This window comes from Adiantum capillus-veneris, chromosome 15, assembly GCF_014529385.1.
Source record: "Adiantum capillus-veneris isolate H3 chromosome 15, ASM1452938v2, whole genome shotgun sequence".
Classification (NCBI taxonomy): Eukaryota; Viridiplantae; Streptophyta; class Polypodiopsida; order Polypodiales; family Pteridaceae; genus Adiantum; species Adiantum capillus-veneris.
This window is the reverse complement of record NC_140945.1, coordinates 64095437-64118288: the sequence shown is the minus strand read 5'-3', so window position 1 is coordinate 64118288 and position 22852 is coordinate 64095437. Positions and strand designations below refer to the sequence as shown.

At 45.8% G+C, this 22852-nt stretch overlaps 2 protein-coding genes across 5 annotated transcripts in view; both read right to left on the bottom strand.

Moving 5' to 3' along the window:
• The window catches only part of LOC147440788 (pyruvate kinase 1, cytosolic-like), a 59019-nt gene that overhangs the window by 31194 nt on the left and 4973 nt on the right, over window positions 1-22852 (bottom strand). For all 4 annotated transcript variants that reach the window (XM_086482632.1, XM_086482630.1, XM_086482631.1 and 1 more), the window contains exons 5-14: window positions 13228-13383; window positions 13068-13145; window positions 12630-12761; window positions 12266-12346; window positions 12080-12151; window positions 11854-11943; window positions 11610-11754; window positions 11430-11518; window positions 11164-11259; window positions 11005-11072 (exon numbers count right to left, since the gene is read on the bottom strand). In XM_086482632.1, the coding sequence (XP_086338758.1) occupies window positions 11005-11072; window positions 11164-11259; window positions 11430-11518; window positions 11610-11754; window positions 11854-11943; window positions 12080-12151; window positions 12266-12346; window positions 12630-12761; window positions 13068-13145; window positions 13228-13383 (1007 nt within the window). The remainder of the gene's footprint in view (window positions 1-11004; window positions 11073-11163; window positions 11260-11429; window positions 11519-11609; window positions 11755-11853; window positions 11944-12079; window positions 12152-12265; window positions 12347-12629; window positions 12762-13067; window positions 13146-13227; window positions 13384-22852) is intronic.
• On the bottom strand, window positions 18716-22354 carry LOC147440789 (uncharacterized). The gene is made up of 4 exons (XM_086483811.1): window positions 22316-22354; window positions 19735-21763; window positions 19492-19636; window positions 18716-19379 (listed from the first exon to the last, which is right to left on the bottom strand). The coding sequence occupies exons 1-2, from the start codon at window positions 22352-22354 to the stop codon at window positions 20699-20701; spliced, it is 1104 nt and encodes a 367-aa protein (XP_086339937.1). The 3' UTR covers window positions 18716-19379; window positions 19492-19636; window positions 19735-20698.

Sequence of the window (22852 nt, the reverse complement as noted above, 5' to 3'; positions counted from 1 at the left end):
GCCAAACTTTTGAAAGCTTTTGTGCTAGCAATGGCATTCGGAGGCAAAGGACAACCCCAAGGACACCTCAACAAAATGGGATTTCGGAAAGGATGAACAGGACAATCATGGAACGAGCCCGAAGCATGCGGCTACACGCAGGCCTACCGCTTGAGCTTTGGGCGGAAGCTGTAAGTACGTCTGTGTACTTAATCAATCGGTCACCCTCAACGGCATTGGATGGGGGAGTTCCAGAAGAGGCATGGATAGGTAAACCGGTGAATTATGCATTTCTCAGAGTGTTTGGGTGTGAGGCTTTCATGCACATAGATAGAAGCCTAAGATCAAAGTTAAATGCAAAGTCCAAAAAGTGTTTATTCATTGGCTATGGAGAAGGAGACTTTGGGTATCGCCTATGGAATCCTGAAGATGGTAAAATCTTAAGGAGTAGGGATGTAATTTTTAACGAACAAAATATGTACAAAGATTACTTGGAAAGAAAACAAACAAAAGAAACAGGTGATGAGTACATGGAGCTTGAGGACGGTGAAGACTCAAGGACTGCAAACGGTGACAATGTGCAACAACGTCAACCCAATGAGGAGCCTCAACCTATTCCCCGAAGATCTACAAGAGCAAGTAGACCTCCAGAAAGGTTTGTTCCTTCCTTCAACCATCTCTTGATCTCAGATTCTGGAGAGCCGGAATCATATGAAGAAGCTATGCAACATGAATCCAAAGAAGAATGGACGAAGAGCATGCAAGTGGAGATGGACTCACTACATCGCAACCAAACATGGGAGTTGGTTGAGTTGCCTAAAGGTAAGCGAGCACTTCAAAACAAATGGGTGTACAAGCTAAAGGAAGAAGAAGGTGGGAAGAAAAGGTACAAGTCTAGGCTTGTGGTAAAAGGTTTTTCTCAAAAGAAAGGTATTGACTTCAATGAAATATTTTCTCCTGTTGTAAAAATGAACTCAATTAGGCTTGTCTTAAGCCTTGTGGCTGCTCATGATCTAAATCTCGAGCAAATGGATGTAAATACGGCATTCCCTCACGGTGACTTAGAGGAGGAAATCTACATGCTTCAACCAAAGGGGTATGAAGTAAAAGGTAAGGAGAAAATGGTTTGCAGATTAAAGAAGAGCTTGTATGGTTTAAAGCAAGCATCAAGACAATGGTACTTGAAGTTTGATCGATGGATGTTGGATCATGGATTCACAAGATGCAACTCGGATCACTGCGTCTACACGGAGAATTTGGGAGATGGGAAATTCATCATCCTAATGTTGTATGTTGATGACATGTTGATTGCAAGTGCTAACATGTAGGACATCAAAGACCTAAAAGAGGAGCTGTCCAAATCTTTTTCAATGAAAGATTTAGGTGCTGCAAAGAGGATACTTGGTATGAAAATATCAAGGGACAGGACGAAGAAGACAATAAAGCTATCTCAAGAAGATTACATCAAGAAGGTACTAGAAAGGTTTGCAATGCAAAATGCAAAACCAGTTTCTACACCTTTGGCTGGTCATTTTAAACTAACGAAGGATATGTGTCCAAAGACACAAGAGGAGATAGCCTATATGTCTAAAGTTCCATATGCTGCAACGGTAGGTTCTCTAATGTATGCTATGGTCTGGACAAGGCCAGACATTGCACATGCAGTGAGAGTTGTGAGTAGGTTCATGGACAACCCAGGTAAAGAGCATTGGCAAGCTGTGAAGTGGATACTTAGGTATCTAAAAGGGACAACAACAAATGCTTTGTATTTTGGAGGAACTGATATTTTTCTAGAAGGATATGCTGATGCAGATATGGCAGGTGACAAAGATACTCGAAGGAGCACTACTGGCTATGTGTTCACGGTTGGAGGCATAGCAGTAAGCTGGGCTTCAAAGCTGCAGAAAGTGGTTTCACTTTCTACCACGGAAGCAGAGTATGTAGCAATGACGGAGGCAAGCAAAGAAATTCTGTGGCTTCACAGATTCTTAGAAGAGCTTGGATTAAAACAAGACAATTGTGTCTTGTACAGTGATAGCAAAAGCGCTATCCATCTTGCGAAGAACTCAGCCTTTCATTCAAGGACAAAGCACATTGAGGTGAGATATCACTTCATACGCACTCTTTTGGAAGAGGGACAACTAAAGCTAGGAAAGGTGCATACAAGTGAAAATCCTGCAGACATGTTTACAAAGGTGGTCAACAAGGAGAAGTTGAGCTTTTGCTCATCTTCAATCGGCATTCAAGGATAAGAAGCCAGAATGGAAAGCAATCACAGGTTTGGTTTGGAGATCAGGCTCCAAGTGGGAGATTGTTAAGTATGGAGCCTGATTTACCCTTGTAATTTTCTGTGGTAAAAGCGCACATTTGTAAGGCCCCCATTATGAGGAGAAGCCATCGTGCGTGAAGGAGAATCACTCACCGGAAACCAAAATTTTCACGGACAAGAATCAGGGGCAACTTTAAAGGCCTCGGAGACGGACGTTCCCGAGACTTTTTTTTTCGTAGGAATATTCTTTTTCGCCGGAATATTATGGCCGGACTGCGGCCGAGAAGTGGTCGGAAAACAACCGATCGGTTGGCCGGTGGCCGGTAGTCAATGGCCGGTGGTCGGAAGTCAATGGCCGGTAGCCGATGGCCGAATTCAAAAGCGGACTTGTCTTCTCAAGGGCGGCCACACATGGGCGGATTGGAGGGTCCGATTTGGACTTATTCGCACAAGGGCGGCTACACATGGCTGTCTCTCATAAGAGAGGGCAGCCCTTTTGGCCTATAAAAGGAGGCCATTTCTACACACATTTCATAGTGTGAAGTTGATGCAACAAGGTGAGTGTGAGGTGGTGAGAGTGAAGCAAGGCGGGAGCTCCATTAAGGGTATAATCCCTTTGTAAACTACTTCTTGTTTTGAAGTACTAAAGCCATTGAGTGGCTGCTTTCCCGTGGACGTAGCCCACATTGGGTGAGCCACGTATATCATGTGTACTCTCTCTCTCTCTCTCTCTACTCTATAATCTCGTGTATATAAATCTGTCTCTCTCCATTAAGTAATCTACTCAATTATCTATTTAGCTACGTCTTATTTCCTAACATCTCTCTCAAAGATCAAAGATGCCTGGGTTTGTTCTTGCTCGAGCTGCGCAGACACAGAGAGAGCTTGATGAATGGCGAGGCTAGCCAGTCTCAAAGACGGATTACAGACTTCTTCAGAGCAGACACGGGACATCCGCAAGAGCCACTCCCACAACAGAGCTCCCCCCCGTCTCACACCAAATGCACACTGATTGACCGAGCGATTAAACTGAAGAAATCCAGGCGCCCACGACTGCGCAGGACTACACAGCGTCGACGGAGGCTACGTCAAAAGATTCAGAGCACGCTGGCCAGGCATGCACGACGCCCGGTCAGACTACTAACCATGGAGGAAATTGATGAGATTCGCCAACGACCGATGCTAGATCTTTTGTGATTCGGCTATCCCAACTAGCCGCCCTTTTTTGCTTAGCTTTCGGCTTAGCTCACATCGACCAATCTAGAATCCCATAATATATATCTTTGTTTTGTACTGTTGTTAGGTTATTTTGTTACTCTGACTTTGTATCAGATCCACCACCTTGTAACTTTCTCGTCTCATAGGTCACTATGGCCTTTTGAAGACGTTAATATAACATTTCATTTCATCTCTCTCTCTCTCTCTCTCTCTCTCTCTCTCTCTCTCTCTCTCTCTCTCTCTCTCTCTCTCTCTCTCTCTCTCTCTCTCTCTCTCTCTCTCTTTTTTGGGAAAAGTCAGGGCTTTATATTACTGAGTACAAAATAATCCCCAGCAGATGCCAAAATAGCCTATCATGTGGGGTGTACAAGCTGAATGTAAGGGTGTGAGCCACTATAGTGACAACTCGACTAGAACAATCTCATGGTGGTCTGTGTGATGAGTGGAGGAGAAACCACCGAGGGTGGGCATAATGCCATGTAATCTGGCCACCTGTAAGTATGAAGAAGAGAGAGGATCGGACCCAACGTCGAAGGAAGGCAAAGCGACGAGCCTCGATTGCTCGAGATGTACCTGAGGAAGAATCCCACTGTCAAACCAGGGTGTGGATGATGTCCAGCCAAATGGTAGTGAGGGTATCCTGAAGGAGCTATGGAGCCGCACTGAGAATGTGAAGACAACGAGCTCGCCAAACATTCCATAATGTAATGCTAGTGATGACTGAAAAAACTTCATCACGTGTCTGAGGATCCCCCTGCCAAGCAATCTGTGGTAACATAGCCAAAGTCCCTCGCCGATAACGAGTCGAGGTAAGCATAAGAGCTGGATCTGTGTCTGATCCCTCGTAGAAAAGATACGGTCCGGGCATCGGCATCAACCATGAGACAGATCCCCAAGTGAGAAATCCATGCTGAACACCCACTCTGATGAGTAAAAAGCAAACTGCTAGCCACACTACATGAGAAGTTGAGCATGACCAAAGACAGTGTGTAGGTGACTCAAGAAGTCGCAAAGGACAGCGAGTACATAGCGGATCATGACCCATAGTAGCTAGCTAAGTGCCAACTGGAAGTCCTGCATGTGCAATCATCCACATGAAAAAAGAAATACGACGAGCCGCATGTAAATCCCAGATGGCTGACCAAAACTGCTGTAGATAGGCATGGGAGAGACCTGAATGTAACCAGAAACGCATACGGATGGGCTGTTGTCTCATCAATGCTAATCTTCCAATTCTGACAGTGTACTCAAAGAATGATACAGGTGCACCGATGGGGTTAGAGTGAGGCCAATGCCACTCTCCTGGGTCCCAATAAAGCTGAGATAGGGCACGACCCTCCCACACCCAAAGCCTCCAAAGTGCGGCATCAACGGAAGCGAAACGGGGGTCAACACAACGACGCTTCCCGCGGGAGCCAACTACTCGTATGGCCTCCCAACGAGCGCCGAGGTAGACAAGGTGTGGAGAAGTGGTATCATATGTCAATCTAGCATGAATCCCCGAAGAGTAGTCAATATCAACTGTGAACAGCATGGTGTCTAAACGAACTAATAAGAGAGTGTTCTGAGCAAAGAGGCCTTCCCAGCCACAATGTGGAGGCATCTGAACCGTGCCTCGCATGACTGCATCCCACTGTGAAGGAACGGCGGAGTCAATCTCAAACAGTCTGTCTGGCACCCCGCGACCAATATCATAATGTTCTCCCCCAAAATCTGCATCTAGCATACGTGTCTCATGAAACAACCGCATAGAGGCAGCAGGGCAAGTGTCCCAAGCAGCCCAATCAATGTGAGTCCTCTCTCCAAGCTGACGTGGTGGATTAACTGAAGAATCAAGAACTGTATCATTCCAAATGAGAGGCTAACGCTCAATCTCTTCACGACATGAGGGAGGTGAGCGTATGATAGCCCCTCGCATGGAAACCCAAATCTGAAGAAGCGATCGTATGAAGGGTGAGAGAGTGCTGGTGAACAAGGGAGCATCCGTAAAGAGAAAACGATACCCTGTATGCCAAGTATGACCATCTCTAGTGCCGAGGCGTGGAGTCGCGGTGCAAAGAGCGGCCTGAAGAAGCATCTTCAAAGGTTCTTGGCCGAGAAAAAGACCTCGAACAATAAACTTGCTAAGAAGGACGCGGCTCTGTAATTCTGGATCAATAATGCCAAGGCCTCCCTCTGACCTAGGGCGAATAATCGTGGACCAGCGAACTCTAGCACGAGTATCAGTAGTCCCATCTGTACCACTCCATAAAAAGTTCTGCACTAGTCTGCACTAGTCGACGGAGCTGAGCTCACACCATAATGTAGCATCCAACAAGAGGCTGTATACCATTCTGTAGCCAGAATGACTTGGTCGGCGACCAATGCACGGCCAACCAACGACAGATGACGTGAAGACCAATGACAGAGCTTCCTGCGAATAGACTGCAGTACGGGTGCAAACTGCTGCTGTGAGGAAACGTCAAATCCAATCTGAAAGCCCAGATATCTGCATGTCTGACCCGACTGCAGCCATGTGAAACCATCTGCTACCCCCCAAGTAGGTATGTCATCACTGCCAACCAGTAACCCATAGGATTTATGTCAGTTAATGCGTGCACCACTGGCAATGCAAAAAACCTCTAGGGCCTCCCGCATGGCATCAAGAGCAACTAGCAAATAGCACAACATCAACATAGTGTCATCAACAAACTCCTGATCGATAAGGTCCGGAGCTGAAGATACTGGCATGGTCAAGCCACGAAATGCATGACTCTGAGCACGAAGAAAGTCAGACATAGTCTCTCCTACAAACAGATACAAATATGTTGCTAAAGGACATCCCTAACGGACAGATCGAGAAAGCTCAAAACTGCGACTGACACGGCCACCAATAGTAATAGCACTGCTTGCAGTCCTGAAGAGAGCGGAAATGCCTGAGATCCATCTCGAAGGGAAACCCATCCTGGCTAATGATCCTTCGAGAAAGTCCCACTCAACACTATCGTATGCTTTCTCGAAGTCAAGGATGAAAAAAGCGAGAGGTTCAGAAGATGATCTGGCCCACTCTACTGCTTCATAAAAAGTGAAGATATTATCTAGTATGCATCGATCCATGACAAAGCCTGTCTGAGAAGTATGAATAATATCTGGTAAGAACGATCGCAAGCGATGGCTGATCAGTAACGCTAATATCTTATAGACCGAAGGGAGCTTTCTCGAAGTCAAGGATGAAAAAAGCGAGAGGTTCAGAAGATGATCTGGCCCACTCTACTGCTTCATAAAAAGTGAAGATATTATCTAGTATGCATCGATCCATGACAAAGCCTGTCTGAGAAGTATGAATAATATCTGGTAAGAACGATCGCAAGCGATGGCTGATCAGTAACGCTAATATCTTATAGACCGAAGGGAGTAGGGTAATAGGTCTCCACTGGCGAAGCTGAGTGGTGTCACCCCCTTTCGGAATAAGAGATGTGAGACCTAAACAAAGATCTGGATGCATATATCCTGATGCAAAGATGTCCTGACAACCGCAAAGCAGTGGTATATGCAATACATCGCAATAAGTCAAAAAGAAAGCTTTAGTGAGGCCATCCTCTCCCGGACAGGAGGATGGATCAAGACTCTCGATAGCAGCATGGAGCTCTGCAAGTGTGAAGGGTGCCAACAAGATCTCTGCCATAGTGTCTGTACAACGGAGTCGGGTGTGATGCCAGATCTGTTCACAGGCAAGTAAAACCTCAGTAGTGCATACATCAGCAGTGAACAATGTCTCAAAATAATCCACAGACATATCAAGAATAACACAGGATGCATATGTAGTGTCCCCTGAGCATCGCACAAAGTCCGAAGGGTGGTGCCAGGAGGGCGCTCTTTATGCGCAGCGAAGAAGTCTTTATTCATTCGATCAGCTTTAGCTATCCAATGAGATACTGAAGCATGATGAGTGAACTCAGACCTAGCCTCCTCTACGCGACGAATCTCCTCTGTGAGTTCTGTCTGTCTAGCAGCGAGATAAGCGTCCTGAGGCCACTCCTCAAGCAAGCCCTGAGTGGAACCAAGAGGAATGTGTAGAGCAGACTCTCTCTCTCTCTCTCTCTCTCTCTCTCTCTCTCTCTCTCTCTCTCTCTCTCTCTCTCTCTCTCTCTCTCTCTCTCTCTCTCTCTCTCTCTCTCTCTCTCTCTCTCTCTCTCTCTCTCTCTCTCTCTCTCTCTCTCTCTCTCTCTCTCTCTCTCTCTCTTCTCTCTCTCTCTCTCTCTCTCTCTCTCTCTCCTCTCTCTCTCTCTCTCTTCTCTCTCTCTCTCTCTCTCTCTCTCTCTCTCTCTCTCTCTCTCTCTCTCTCTCTTCTCTCTCTCTCTCTCTCTCTCTCTCTCTCTCTCTCTCTCTCTCTCTCTCTCTCTCTCTCCTCTCTCTCTCTCTCTCTCTCTCTCTCTCTCTCTCTCTCTCTCTCTCTCTCTCTCTCTCTCTCTCTCTCTCTCTCTCTCTCTCTCTCTCTCTCTCTCTCTCTCTCTCTCTCTCTCTCTCTCTCTCTCTCTCTCTCTCTCTCTCTCTCTCTCTCTCTCTCTCTCTCTCTCTCTCTCTCTCTCTCTCTCTCTCTCTCTCTCTCTCTCTCTCTCTCTCTCTCTCTCTCTCTCTCTCTCTCTCTCTCTCTCTCTCTCTCTCTCTCTCTCTCTCTCTCTCTCTCTCTCTCTCTCTCTCTCTCTCTCTCTCTCTCTCTCTCTCTCTCTCTCTCTCTCTCTCTCTCTCTCTCTCTCTCTCTCTCTCTCTCTCTCTCTCTCTCTCTCTCTCTCTCTCTCTCTCTCTCTCTCTCCCCCGGATAGATTATAAGGTCTCTCGAGATAGTTTCCTACGATGTTAAAATCCTCTTCTTCTTCTTCTTCTTCTTCTTCTTCTTCTTCTTTTCTCTCAAATTCACAGTTTCTATTTGTGTGTTGCTATTGATTTCTCGCTTAGTGTCCACACATTTCCATTTAGAATCCATCCCGTTCTTTTGTAACTCCTGAATAACCTACAGTGCTCTATCTCCACCAGACCACTCAATTTTAACTCGGATAGATTATAGGTCTCTTGGGATAGTTTCCTACGACGTTAAAATCCTCTTCTTCTTCTTCTTCTCTCTCAAATTCACAGTTTCTATTTGTGTGTTGCTATTGATTTCTCGCTTGGAGTGTCCACACATTTCCAATTAGAATCCATCTCGTTCTTTTGTAACTCCTCAATGACCTACAGTGCTCTATCTCCACCAGAGCACTCAATTTTAACTCATTCTTTACTATACCTGTAAGGAGCACACTCATGCATATCTCCTGCCACTCTTACACGATCAGTAGCAGACTGGAGTCACAGGCTCCATGTATCCATATAGGCCTCGTGCCAACCAGAGTGTGACGGCCCGAAGTTGGGCGCGTCATGTGGAGGTGCGTGGTGGGCGCGTTTGCCTTCAAAAAGCCAGGCTCGGGTCGGGGCCGGCTCGGGTCGCGTTGCGTTCCGTGGGTCCGCAGCCGTGGTGTGTTCCGAGGGTCTCGCGTTCCGGGTCCCTAGCCCCACGTAGCCCCAAGCTCCCCCGCACTCAAGGAGGGTCATAGCGTGCCCTGGGGAACCTTGCGCGGAGCCCCCACGGTGCACGAGTGCGTGGAGTGGGGCTAACGTGTCTAGGTGGGGGGTCCCCTCCCGTGGCCGTTTTCGGGAGGCTCATACCCCTTATATACACCCCCGGTTGAAGAAAGTTCGACGTCCTCGTCGAACAAAGGGAGGAAAGAGAGCTTGGCTATGCATAGGCCAAAGGTCTAAGGGGTGCATATAGTGCAAAGTGCGTGAAAACTGTACCCGAAATGCAAGTAGATAGCATGCTTTGTTGTTGGAATTTTTGGAATAAAGTGTGTATTTTTGTGGGTTTTGGCAGAAGGCTGAAAAAGATATGCTTTGGATACCCAAGTAGAATTCCCCATACTTGAGCATTCCCCAATAGGTAACCCGGGGTGCGCGGAGCCACCTGCTGAGTTGGCCCGTGCGGAGACTTCTTTGAAAGCCAAATTTGAAGTAAAGTCCATCGCAATGCAGCCCTTGCGAAGTTGCAAGGAAAACTTACCGTCATTTTGACGCGCGTTGTAGACTTAGGCTGACACCAGCTTTGGTTTCCAATCGCTGAATCTTGAATCGGGTAAGGTTACTTGGTTAGATTCAGTCTTTAGGTTGAAGTAGCTTTGGTCGTCATGACACCATGAAGGCTTTGGCTGAATCTTCAATCGTCAAACTGATCCCAGTTGGTCCCTGTGTGGACTTCATTTGGAGGGCTAGCTCGGTGCCCCTTTGGTCTCTTGTAGACTTGAATGGGTCTTCAGCTCAGAAATAGTATGGGTAGCGGGTCGTAGGTTTGCCCGTAGCCTCCCCCCTCCTGGGTTTGGCGAACTGAGTGGCGGGTCGTAGGTTTGCCCGTAGCCTCCCCCCTCCTGGGTTTGGCGAACTGAGTGGCGGGTCGTAGGTTTGCCCGTAGCCTCCCCCCTCCTGGGTTTGGCGAAGTGAGTGGCGGGTCGTAGGTTGGCCCATAGCCTCCCCCCTCCTGGGTTTGGCGAACTGAGTGGCGGGTCGTAGGTTTGCCCGTAGCCTCCCTCCTCCTGGGTTTGGCGAACTGAGTGGCGGGTCGTAGGTTTGCCCGTAGCCTCCCCCCTCCTGGGTTTGGCGAACTGAATGGCATCAGTAGCGGGACATATTTTAGCACGTGGCCTCCCACCTCTTGGGTTCGGCAAGTAGTGGTTGTAGCAGCAGCGTTGGCGGCCCCGCAGGTTGGGTACGCGCCGTTTTGAGTCCTGGAGCCTCCCCTTTCCTTGGGTTCGGCTTGGTTGATTTCCTGAAGCTCTGATACCAAGTGTGACGGCCCGGAGTTGGGGCCGTCGCGGAAAAAGGGGCTCTGATACCAAGTGTGACGGCCCGGAGCTGGGGCCGTCGCGGAAAAGGGGCTCTGATACCAAGTGTGACGGCTCGAAGTTGGGCGCGTCATGTGGAGGTGCGTGGTGGGAGCGTTTGCCTTCAAAAAGCCCGACTCGGGTCGGGGCCGGCTCGGGTCGCGTTGCGTTCCGTGGGTCCGCGGCCGTGGTGTGTTCCGAGGGTCTCGCGTTCCGGGTCCATAGCCCCACATAGCCCCAAGCTCCCCCGCACTCAAGGAGGTCATAGCGTGCCCTGGGGAACCTTGCGCGGAGCCCCCACGGTGCACGAGTGCGTGGAGTGGGGCTAACGTGTCTAGGTGGGGGGTCCCCTCCCGTGGCCGTTTTCGGGAGGCTCATACCCCTTATACAGAGTGACATTCACACATATGTAGACCAGCTAAAATTTTGCCAGCATGCTTAGTTCCAGTAATGATCCAAAAAAAGAGGAAAGAACAAGCTAGTATTTTAATGTCTCTGATTAGTTCCTCCAAATTCAATTGAAATGGTAGAAGGCTTGCCATTTAGACAGAGGAGAAGGTCCAAAGTAGTAAAAGAAAGCTCAATGACATTCAGAAGTTGAAAATCCAAGGAATTAGAAAAAGACCAGCAGTTTATCTGAGAGACAGAACATACCGTGCAGCTCGACCAGACGATGTGAACACCACAATCACGGAGGCCTTGACCTTGATAGCAGCTCGGACCTACAAATGAAAGAACAACATTACAGACATCAATAACATTTCTTGTGCCTCAAATTTGCAATTGCAAGTCTTAGGCTCCATTGCTACTTACAGCAGAAGAAGCTATGGATTCTAGATGTGACATTGGCTCACCAACATATTTCACAGTCTTCTTAAAGTAGACAGACTGGTTATAAACTTTTTCAGCCTGTAAGTGCATACATTCGATCAGTCATTACAACGGGTCAGGAATCTTGGTAAATGCCCAGTTAGCCACACATAGTGACAGATTAAAAAATGAAAGCACATACAAAAGGGTAGCAAGGTAAGATTATTCTGTACAGACTTATGACGACAAAAAGTAAAACCGACTCTCACCTCAGCACAAATTTTCCCAACTGTTGAAATGGTTTCCACCGGATACAAACCGCGAAGAGTCTCTGCACCTAAAAGGATGGCATCCGTACCTGAAGGTAGATGCATTATAAAGCAAAGTTATATTTCTACTCAGCATTATCAACGGCCCTTGCTGAGCTTCATTGCAAGAAAAACATGTACCATCCAGCACAGCATTTGCCACATCTGTTGCTTCAGCACGTGTTGGACGTGGGGTGTCGGTCATGCTATCAACTACCCTTGTGATAACAGCAGATTTGCCAGCCATGTTACATTTGTGAACAGCTGCCTTTTGAAATAGAAATACCTGCAGCAAGCCACACGTAAGTCAGAGAAGACATGCAGCTACGTACAAGTTATGATGCTGAGTTGCCAAGTAATCTGAAAATGTAGAACAAAAGGTGACCTTCTCTGGGGGTAGATCTATTCCCAGGTTCCCTCGGGACAGGATGATCCCATCGGCTTCTTCCAGAATCTCATCAAAATGTTTAAGTCCCTACAATTTTCAAAAGTTAGCATGAAAACAAAATAATATCAACTAAAATCATCCTTCTTGAAAGAAAAATGGGATAAAGGATGAGTGCAGATCGCCTTAGAATTAGGAGTATGTGATGGCATGGATCGGATACTACCTCCACGTTCTCAATTTTCGCAAAAATTTGGGTCTGATGAAGGTCCCCAAACTTCGAGAGGTGGGCCCGAGCCTGGACACTCAAAGCATGAACACACTGCTGGTCAGGTCACTGGAGCTCCCAAGCATTGAAATGGCACAACAGGTGTGCAATGCCCATTTAACTGATCAGCAAAAGAAAGCTTACCGCCCTGACATCTTCTGCATGTCGAGTATATGATAAAGAAAGAAAGTCAATGCTATTCCTTACTCCCCATGTTGCAATTGCCTAGTCAGACCATGCTAAGTTATCAAATATGATTAAATTTGTAAAAATGCACAATCCCAGTACAATTTCAGGGTAGATAAAAACTACTCAGACACAAAAGATCCCTTGACCAAGGGAACAAAATTCATAGTCAATTATGTTCAAAAAACTTGGTATACATTCCAACAATGGCTTTAGCTATTAGTGTGTTGACACTAAACATTTTTCAGATGCTTTACCATTTCTTTAAGCCACAAAAATTTTAAGGACATAAAGACACCTACAAGTCTCTAACATTCATTACCTCTTTGTCTGCTTCAGTTAAAGTGGGAAGGTCAATGTGCACTTGAGAGGCGTGTGCTGTGAACAGTGAACCCGCCAAAGTTGCACTGTTCTTTACATAGCAAATAACATCTTTGTCTTTCGTTTCAACGACCTGCACCAGCCACAATGTCAAGTCAGTGACAGTTGCTCACAGCACTGTTCCTACACACACTAAGCAAATCACAATCTAAATAAAAATTTTGACACCGAATAGTCTTATGAAGAAAGTAGCTAAGGATGATCACATAAATATACCGCTTAATAAACCCATGATATAGTCAGAAGCTACAAAATGCAAATACACATTAGCTCAATCTGTGATCGTCTGCCTCTACAGGTGAAGCGCAAATTTTGTGTTGACAAGCACACACACCACGCAAATGACCGTTCAAATCTGATGACCAGTGAGAATGCTAACCTCAAGCCATACTGAAGTCGTCTCACTTCCAGTGAAAAGATATTGTCCAACAAAGATGGTGTCTCCTGGTTTAACCGCCTGCAAAAGCAAAAACGCTCAATTAAAAAGCACGAGACCCAGCTGCAAGAAACCATGATACTCTTTACCTTGATACGAATACCTTAGCAAGGTCAGCAAAATTGATGGGAAGAATCTCAGATGAAGCTTCTTTGGATGTATCTGGTGTTATTGTAACCATTGCATCAGCCTCAAGGGCAATCGGTTTCTCACTTTTGTTGAAAACCTGAAGTTCAGGGCCAACGGTATCCAGCATCACCTGTGACAAGCAACAAAAGATTAGCTTCTATAGTAACATCATACACATCTGCTAGTAGAAAGCAATCAGCTGCATCTCCCTCTTTCAATTACTCCTCGTCCCTGGAGAAAATGTAGGAAATAAAGGCCTTAAGTGTACGGTGTACCCAAGCGGCTTTGAAACTCAATGTTGCTCAATCACTGCTTTTACACTTTCTTTTCCAATATATTTATTTTGTCACATTGACAAAAAGATATGAACTAAAGAACTATATATAGAGTCATGATAAGTTACTAAGAATGTATTCTGTATTAGACTTGGACACTCCAAGCCAAAGATCTACAGAAACACGTTTGAGAAGATAACTGCAAACAACTAAATTGAACTTGAAAAGAGAGAGAGAGAGAGAGAGAGAGAGGAGTCCACACGGCACAGCGGAGTTCCGAGCCAAGTAGTACTAGCCCCAAAGACTCACGCCCCTGCTGGTATTTCTTTGCAAGAGTACAATGTCCAAGGGTCCTCTCTCTCACAGTGTTCCCAAGTTAATCTACCAAGACGAGGGCCCTTATAAAGGGTACAAGGAGGCCCAAAAACAGGGTGTCCCCCAATAGCTATTGCTTCTAAAAGCTCCAACCCGAAAAGCTAACGCATGGAGGGCTGCGCGAGTTTTGCGGAAATCTGTTGGCCACGTCAGCTTCCCCGTTTTCCAAGTCATCTACACAATAGCTGCCACGTCAGCAAGTTGGGTTAGGGTTAGGTTTTAAAGCCTAACCCTCTATTGTCCCCTCGACCAATCTTTTAAGTTGGGAATTGATGCCACATCACCAAGTTGCGACATACCCCCCTCTTCACACATGTGTGATTGCCCTCGATTACGCTTGCAAAACAGACATAGGACAAAAACTCACTTCTGATTAGAAGTACCGACATCCTCGACCACAATTATCCAACACTTGCACCAAGATGATTGCACGGGGATGGGCACCATGTGCCAATGGAAAAGAACAGACTAAACAACAAGAAGCACTTCAAATAACAACTGGACTGAAAGAGATGCACAACACACGAGACACGGAGTGGCGGAGTTCCACCCCAAGAGAGCACCAACCCCAAACCCCTGGTGCCCCTTTCGGTATTTCTTTATATTGCTTGAACTTGGTATATTGCCAATACTCCATCCTCTGCACCTTCATGCGGTGCATCCCAGAGTATGAACCCTTTGCACAAAAAGATTCTCCTTAATAAAGATTCTTTTTAAGGGGAAGGGGGGGGGGGGGGGGGGGGGGGGGGGGGGGATCAACCCATCTTCTAGTCCCAAATATTGTGTCGATCTTCTCCCTTGACTCTTTTAGTTGAAAGTTTATTTATTTTCAGCTTGTTGATTCTTCGTGTGCTCCCGTTTGTGACACTGGTATCAGAGCTCGAATTCCTCTCTTTCTCTGCAAAGGAGGACGATTCCGGGAAGGAACAGGAAGAATCATGACGAGCCACGGAAGAACCGCTGAAGACGAACTTCAGCAAGTGCGAGCTCGTCAACTACACACGACGGAAAGATATCTCCAAGGCACTGTCTTTCATCAAGCAGTTTGATGTTGCTTTTGCCAACGGCAACTTCACCGAAAAATCCAAGTTGCAACATGTTGGGATGCATCCCAAGGAAACAGCAAGTAACTGGTGGTTAGCCAAAATTCTGGAAGGTACACAAGCCAGACGAGGGCTCAATTCAAAGCTGAATTTTACGAACAATTACTTCCGCCTAATTTCAATGACGACATCCGGAAGGAATGGGACTGACTCGCCCCGAAGGAACATGAGAAAGTCACCCCTTATGTTGACAAGTTTTGATCGATTCTTTTGAAAGTTACGCCTTTCATGAAGATTTCCGACGAGGAAAAGATGCGAAAGTTCAAAGCAGGTCTTCAACCCCCGCTTCGGAAGAGCATGAAGGTGTACCCACACGACACCTTCAGTGGATGATGGAGTCGGCAATCATTGCCGAGGATTACATTGCACTGGTACCCCCATACGGATGGAGCATAGCACGTATCGTGCAAGGCAAAGGGTGATTTATGATGACCATGGCAACCCAGGTAAAAAGCGTCTCCCAAAAGACCCGGATCAGCCCAAGAAGCCAAAGGGTACTACTGGAAAACGGTTCAAGGATCTTCCATCGAACCAAGTACAGACCTTCAAAGGGCAAGGAAGGTGCTTCTACTGTGGTAAGAAAGGACACATGAAGTCCGACTGCCCTAATCAGTAGCAACAGCAAGAACAAGCATCTTCAAAGAAGGAACCCACTCCATCGAGCTCAAATTCCATTCTTGATGTGCAAGGGAATACAGAAACCGAAAGAGGGAAGCGTCGGCTCCTTAAAGATTGGGGATCGGTGAACAACAAGCAGGTGTTGATCCGGATTAACGAACAACTTCATCTCACTGGAAACTACAGAACGTTGGGCCTCACACCGGCTCAGCTTGGAACTCCAGTCACTTCCGGATAGGCATTCGAGGGGTTGACCACCAATGCAACTCCCATGCAAGGATAACTCAATCTTCGGATTGCCGAGTACAAGGACCAGCTTTTTGATGGCACCCTTCGAGGGATGTGATATCATCTTGGGTATGCCATGGCACTACCATATGCAACCGATCCCAGATTATGTAGAAAAGACCCTCGCCTTTGAGCATGAGGGCAAGAACATCAAAATTCTTGCTGATGCGGGGGATTGGTTATTCCCTGCTGTAAGCCATATATCCATTAAACAGGAAGTAAAGAAGTGCGTTTCTACTTACTTGATTTTCGCACGTGAAAAAGATAAAACTAAATTTCTTGAAAAGTAAAAGATTGTTTCACAAATACTCTGCCGGACAAGCTACCTCCAGTGTCACAAAGTGATGGCGTGGCTACGAACAACAGAAACCCTAATTTCTGCCAGAAACCTAAAATTCCTGCAAACCCTAATTTTTGGAAATTACGGAGGTGAAAAGAAAAAAAAAATTGTGGAAATTTTGAGCGACGCAGATCTCAGCTTTTTGCTATGATTTGGGAGAAAGAGAGAGAAAAAGAGAACTTGCTTTTTACTGACTCTCATTGAGAGAGAGAGAGAGAGAGAGAGAGAGAGAGAGAGAGAGAATCTGCTTTTGCTTTCAAGCTTTTGGGGCTCTGCTTTTGGGCATCCCTTGTAATCTTTAAATTAGTGGTGAGGGCCTCACTTCTCAAAGCATCTGGACGCAGAGTCTGAGAGTGAAACCCTAACCGCTCTCTTGTACTTTGATGATTGATTAATACAAAAAGAAACACCGAAAGGGGCGCCAGTCTTTGGGGCCAATATCTCTAGGCACGGAACTCCACCGGGCCAATGCAAATCTATTGTGATCTGTGAATTGTTTGAAGTGGTTATTTGGTGCTGTCGTGATTGATTCTTGACTTGGAGTGTCCAAGTTTGTTACATCCAGAACGTCTGGAAGATCATCGCATTGATCTCGTACCCGATAGCTCTCCCCCAAACCAACCCCCTTCCAAGGTTAGTCTTGCTCAGCAAGAGGAAATTATGAAGCAAGTCAATGAGCTTCCGGAAAAAGGTCTAGTACAACCAAGTACTTCGCCTTATTGCTCTCCAATTCTAATGGTGCAGAAGAAAGAAAGCACGTTTTGAATGTGCATAGATTACCGATCTCTAAACAAGATCACCATCAAGAATCGCTTTCCAATTCCTCGGATTGAGGATATTCTCAATAAGTTGCAGGGTGCAAGCATCTTTGGTCGCATTGACTTAACCAGCGGGTATCGTCAGATACGCATAGCCCCCGAGGATGTCCATAAGACTGCGTTTCGCACAACCTATGGACTTCATGAATTTTTGGTACTGCCTTTCGGCTTGATCAATGCTCCTGTCACATTCAATCGGATGATGGATCGAATTTTCAGCACACACCGAGCTTTTACAGGAGTGTTCTTTGATGACATACTCGTCTTTTCGAAGACTGAGGAGGAAAATCGGAAGCACTTGGCATAGTGTTTCAAGAATTGCGAAAGTATGAGTTGCATGTGAATGCAAAGAAGACTTAAGTTCTTTCTCACTAAGATACACTACCTCAATCATATAGTCTCACACAACCAAGTGAGTATGGATCCCACAAAGATCCAGGTCTTACAAGATTGGCAAACTCCCACTACGGCACATGATGTACGCAGCTTTTTGGGATTGTGTTCCTATTATCGAACGTTTATCCGAGGCTTTGCTCAAGTAGCAGGACCACTCCATGACCTAACAAGGAAGAAGATCCCTTTCAAAATGGGGTTCGAGACAACAAGGTGCCTTTGATAAGCTAAAGTATCTATTAAGCCATGGACCTATTTTGATAGTGTCAGAATTGAAGAAACCATTCGAGGTCTACTGCGATGCTTCAAGTGATTGCATCGGTGCAGTGCTTAATAACCAAGAAGCCCATGCAGTGGCTTATGAAAGTAGACGGCTTAAGAATGCAGAATTGCATGCCTCAATCTACGAGAAGGAACTTATGGCTATGATTCATGTCTTGTCTACCTGGAAGCATTATCTTCTAGGAGCGGATTTTGTGAAAAAACCGATCACCAGAGTTTGCGGTATTTTCTCACGCAACGAAAATTGTTTGAGAAGCAGATGCGATGGGCCAACTTTTTGTCTAGATCCTTCATACGGCTGGGAATAATAATGTGGTTGCAGACGCATTGTCTAAACGGCCTAGGGTGAATGCAGCTACTTCTGTATATCACCAAGAACTCGAATCAATATCCAAATGACCCCGACTTCTCCTCTATTTGGAGTAAGTTACAAAATGGAGAGAATGAATATCCCTATTCTATTCGGGATGGTTATCTCTACCACCACCAAGCAATTTGCATGGTAGACCATTGAGGAAGTAAATCATGGAAGACGCACATGCTTCCCTTATGCGAGTCATCTCCCTACGGCTTTAGCCAAGGTGGAAAGGTACGGAGTGTACGGTACGTAATCAGTACATAGGGTACGTACTTCTGTACAGATCTACCTTTAAGGTACGGGACCAGTACGTAACATTTGTAACAACAAAAAGAATAGTGGCTTCAATCTTTTTCAACCTATACATACTAGTAACTACATAGAGTCTAGACATAGATACTGCTCAAATATCCATTAGATACTGCTTCAATGTCCATTACATACATCATACTGCTTCAAATATTATCCGTACTTAACTCTTAGAATACATCACTTAGTTTAATTTCAATAGCACTAAACATAAGTCACGATTGCGAAAAGTTAAAACTTGAAACTTCAACATAGTACATACCAGATTCCAGAATCAAAATACTTAAAACATCAAGAGTCAAGACTGAGGACTGATCAGTGATTATCTAATATCAATCGTCATACAAAGATGGATACATCATAGAGAGCGACCATTCTAGACTCTACCATCAAAAAGAGAGAGAAACGGGAACACACTACATAATAAAATAGACTATAGTCCATTGCCCAATGGCAAAATGCATCTACTGTCAAAAGTCATGAGTCAAAATCCATCAAAACCACCCTAAATCGCTGCTCAAAAGTCATCATCAAATGCAAATGATGATGATGATGCTGAATCGGGCATGTCTCCATCTGTCAAGACATTGCCCTCATCATCATACTCTGGCTCTGCAACTATAACCACTAGAGGATAAGACTGAAGTAGCTCCACATCCTCATCATCTGCCGCAACCTACTCTGAGCTCTGAGTCTCAATGAGACGCACGGCCTCATTCGCACACTTGCGATGAGTGCGAACAGGGAGCTTTCCCTTGCGATGAGCTCCCGCCAGGTAGGAGGAGGATCTTGAGTACCAAGCTCTAGTGGAATAGTAAGTGCTCAGGCACGAGACCTGGTGACACAACGATCCACACTCGAGCTCTTTATGGAGCTCCTAAAGGATGTCCTCTTGCTCATCTCTAATCTGGGTGTTAATCTCCTCTATAATAGGATCTGCCACCATCTTCAAGGTTGTAGGATCCACCTATTTTTTGATAAAAAGGAGCAAGTTAGATAACTTGAGTCTGGACCCAAGACTGACAAACGTCATGAGTCACCACAAAGTTAGCATTAAAAACCACTAATTTTTGACATACCTGCTTTGGGGTCCCCAAAGCGTGAAAACTAGGCACAAGCCTCATGTTGGCTCTCCAGCTGACTAGTGCTCAAGCGATTGCGGATCTTGGTGTGAATCAATGAATAAGCGCTCCAATTACGCTCGCATGCACCTGCTGAGCAATCCTGCGTAATTTATAGTGCAAAGCCAAGGGTAAATCCATCATCCATGCAAGTAGGCTACTAGGAGTCTAGGACCATGGTACTAGGTGAAGATCCCTTACCTAAGAGAGAATCCGAAGAGCGAGACGAGCAAGGTAAGGTACACCTGTCCTGCCATGAGTCTGCCACCATGTGAGAGGAACCTTTGTAATCTCCTTTCTCAATGCAACCGCTCTTGAGAAGGATGGCCCAAGGTTATTCATGAAGCTACAGAACTCGGCATCAATAAGAAGCTGGTCCTCCTCATCAAACATAATGCCCACATAATCTGAATGTAGCTTGGACAAGGCAGTGTCCGTGTACAATTCAAGCTTCTTGTAGAGAGGATGGAGCAATGCTACCATCCCATGAATAGGACGACACATAAACGTCCACCGTATCTCTACAATGCCTAAAATGCCAGCTCGGCTACAATGATGATTGTGCAAGCAACAAGAGAATTCAATATTAAGTGATGCAATTCGCAGATGAAGAGGATTGAAATTTAAATAATGCAAGAGTATACTTGAAAAAACAAAAAACAAGTCTCAAAAAGATAAGTACGCTCACCGCTCCTCAGATAACTTCGTGCATTTGGTGATGTGGTCCTTCATCTGCTGAAAAAGATAAAAGACCAACCCCAAGGTAGAGCCCTCCATATCCGTGAGACGTAGAAGAACATATACAGGCTGGAAAGAACATATACAGGCTGGAAAGCCACTGTGAGACTGCACCTCTGCCCAAAAAGACTCATCAAGTACCTTTCTCTGTAAATACTTTGTACACTCGTCCTGGGCATTGTGCACATTTCTCCACTTTGGATCAACTACTGTCTGAAGCATTGGATCCCTAAGCTTGAAGAACCGCTGCAAGACTAGATACATATAGGCAAATCTGGTCTTCGAAGGTCTCACCATGTCCAATGTGCTATGACTCCTGAAGATGGCAAGCGCTTGATGCTTCTTTCAAAAGAATGTGGTGATCTTTGTTGCATCTGCAACAATGGACTGCATCCAAGGCAACTTGCCAATGTCCTCCATCAACAAATCAAGACAGTGTGATGCACATGGAGTCCACCTCTCTCTCTCTCTCTCTCTGGACCATCTCTCCCATAGCCTTGCAATTGCTAGCATTATCCGTCACAACTTGTACAACATTATCTTTTTCAACATCAAGAATTGCTTGGCGTATATGCTTGAATATGAACTCCCCTGTAATCTTTTCTCCAGCCTTTCCAGCATCCACTGCACGCAAGAAGTAAGTACCCAAGCAAGAGGACACAAGGATGTTGGTTATGTGACACCTACGGATGTCACTCCAACCATCAAATATAATCGTGCATCCAAACTGCTGCCACCCTGCTTTCACTGGGACCAATGCCTTGTCTATCAAGGCTTTTTGCTCAACTAGCATAGTGGTCCACATCTTCGTATAATCCAAACCACTCCACCCTTCTGTCGAACCAACCTGTGAAATGGCTCGCACCATCCTCTTCCACTGATCTGTCCTCAATACATTGAAAGAAATGTTGCATTCAATGAGAGTACGAGCTATTTCCATCTCTGCAACCCTCTGTCGCTCCTTTACCCAAGATTGGGCTGAGATGCGAGAAGGTATGGTGGTTTGTCTTGGACCTGTTGAGGGGCGTCCCTCACCTGTAGCAATAGGCAACACATCCTCTGCATCCTCAGATACACGTGCTCTCTTCCTAGAGCTTGAGGGTTGTCTTGAACCAAAACCACCAGCATCCACTCCTTCGTCAGCACCTATATCAGACAACTCCCCCACTAAAGCATCATGTAATACATCCTGTGTACTTTGACTCCCTCTCACAGAAGATCCTGAAGGAGCCCCTCCTGGATAATGCTCTGCAATCAATTCATCTCTCAATTGTTGGGATATATTTGGGCAAGGACCCCAATTGTTGGTGCATTCTCTGCCTGTCAGATGCCTAATGACGCGGGTGATCGTGCTTGTGCGTATCAATCCACAATACTTGCACTCAAGGTTGTAAGGTACGTAGTATTCGGTACGTGTTCGGTACGTACTGTACGTTGTACCGTATGGATTGGGCCATAAGGTACGTAAAATTCGTAGTATATTTTTTAAAAGCTAAAAATACAAAGAATTTCAAATTTATATACAACCTATCTAGTTTAAAAACACTGCACAATACTTAAACATAGCCACAACTTTCAAAAAACACTTAAAATCACCCCACAAGTTAAGTAACCGCTAGATAACTCTGCAACACAATTAACGCACACTTCCAAGTTGAATACAAAACTTACAATCTTTCGCGAGGTCAGGACTCTAGAGTGCCTCCTTGCAGACTCCAAACACAAAGAGAGGGAGGGAGGGAGGGAGAAAGAACCTTATCGGTGGCGGCAAATCCTTCCTTGGTCTCTGTGCAGAGACTCTGTTCTACTCTCTGATTCTCTGTTGTGATAATAACCAGTATAGGATAGGTGGACTTATTAAAGGCCTCGCCCACCTAATCCGACCACGGGGAATAGGCACTGTTGGCGATTTTTTTTTTCCAGAGGTTTATTTTTTCCAGAGGCTTTTTTTTTTTTTTTTTTTTGGGGGGGGGGGGGGGGGGGGGGGGGGGGTACGTACGGAATCGTACGGTGCATACGGATACCGTACGGTACGGAACCATACCGTACGTACGTACGGAAACAACCTTGCTTGCACTGCCATTGACGCGTGCCTGTCCCTTTTTGCGAAGGAGTGTTGACAATTTGGACAATGTTTTGTGTGGAGTGACCAGTTAGCGTTGCTCTGGCGCGGCATGATGAAGCCTATGCAATGTACATAAAACATAAACTCAGGAGATTCAAAAAGTTAAAACTCTCGAGGACAGAAAGACTTGTGAGCACTGAGAACTTGGTAGAACAGAGAGTCTCGCGAGAAGAACGTAGAGTCACGCGAGAGAACATGAGAGAGGGAAGAGGAATACCTTGGAGAGAGTGGGCACAAACTCTGGAGTCTCCAGAAGCTGAGAGCTCTAAACCCTGATAACTTTAAAACGCACAGGGCAGGTCTCTGCAAAACGCACACAAGGCTGACTCGCTGAGAGCTTTTTAATAATACTGATTTTTTTATGCTTGAGACCCCTAAGGTAATTGCCCCCCTTATCTACAAACTCTCAACGCCGCCCGACTTGTTTTCGCCATAGAGTCAATTTTTTTAAAAAGG

Excerpts from the sequence above, each read along its gene's own strand:
- LOC147440789 (XM_086483811.1), bottom strand. The coding sequence starts at position 22,354 with ATGGCAGTGCAAGCAAGGTTGTTTCCGTACGTACGTACG. Across the intron at positions 21,764-22,315 it reads TGTTTCCGTACGTACGTACG|CTTTTAAAAAATATACTACG; the intron begins GTATGGTTCCGT and ends TTGTATTTTTAG.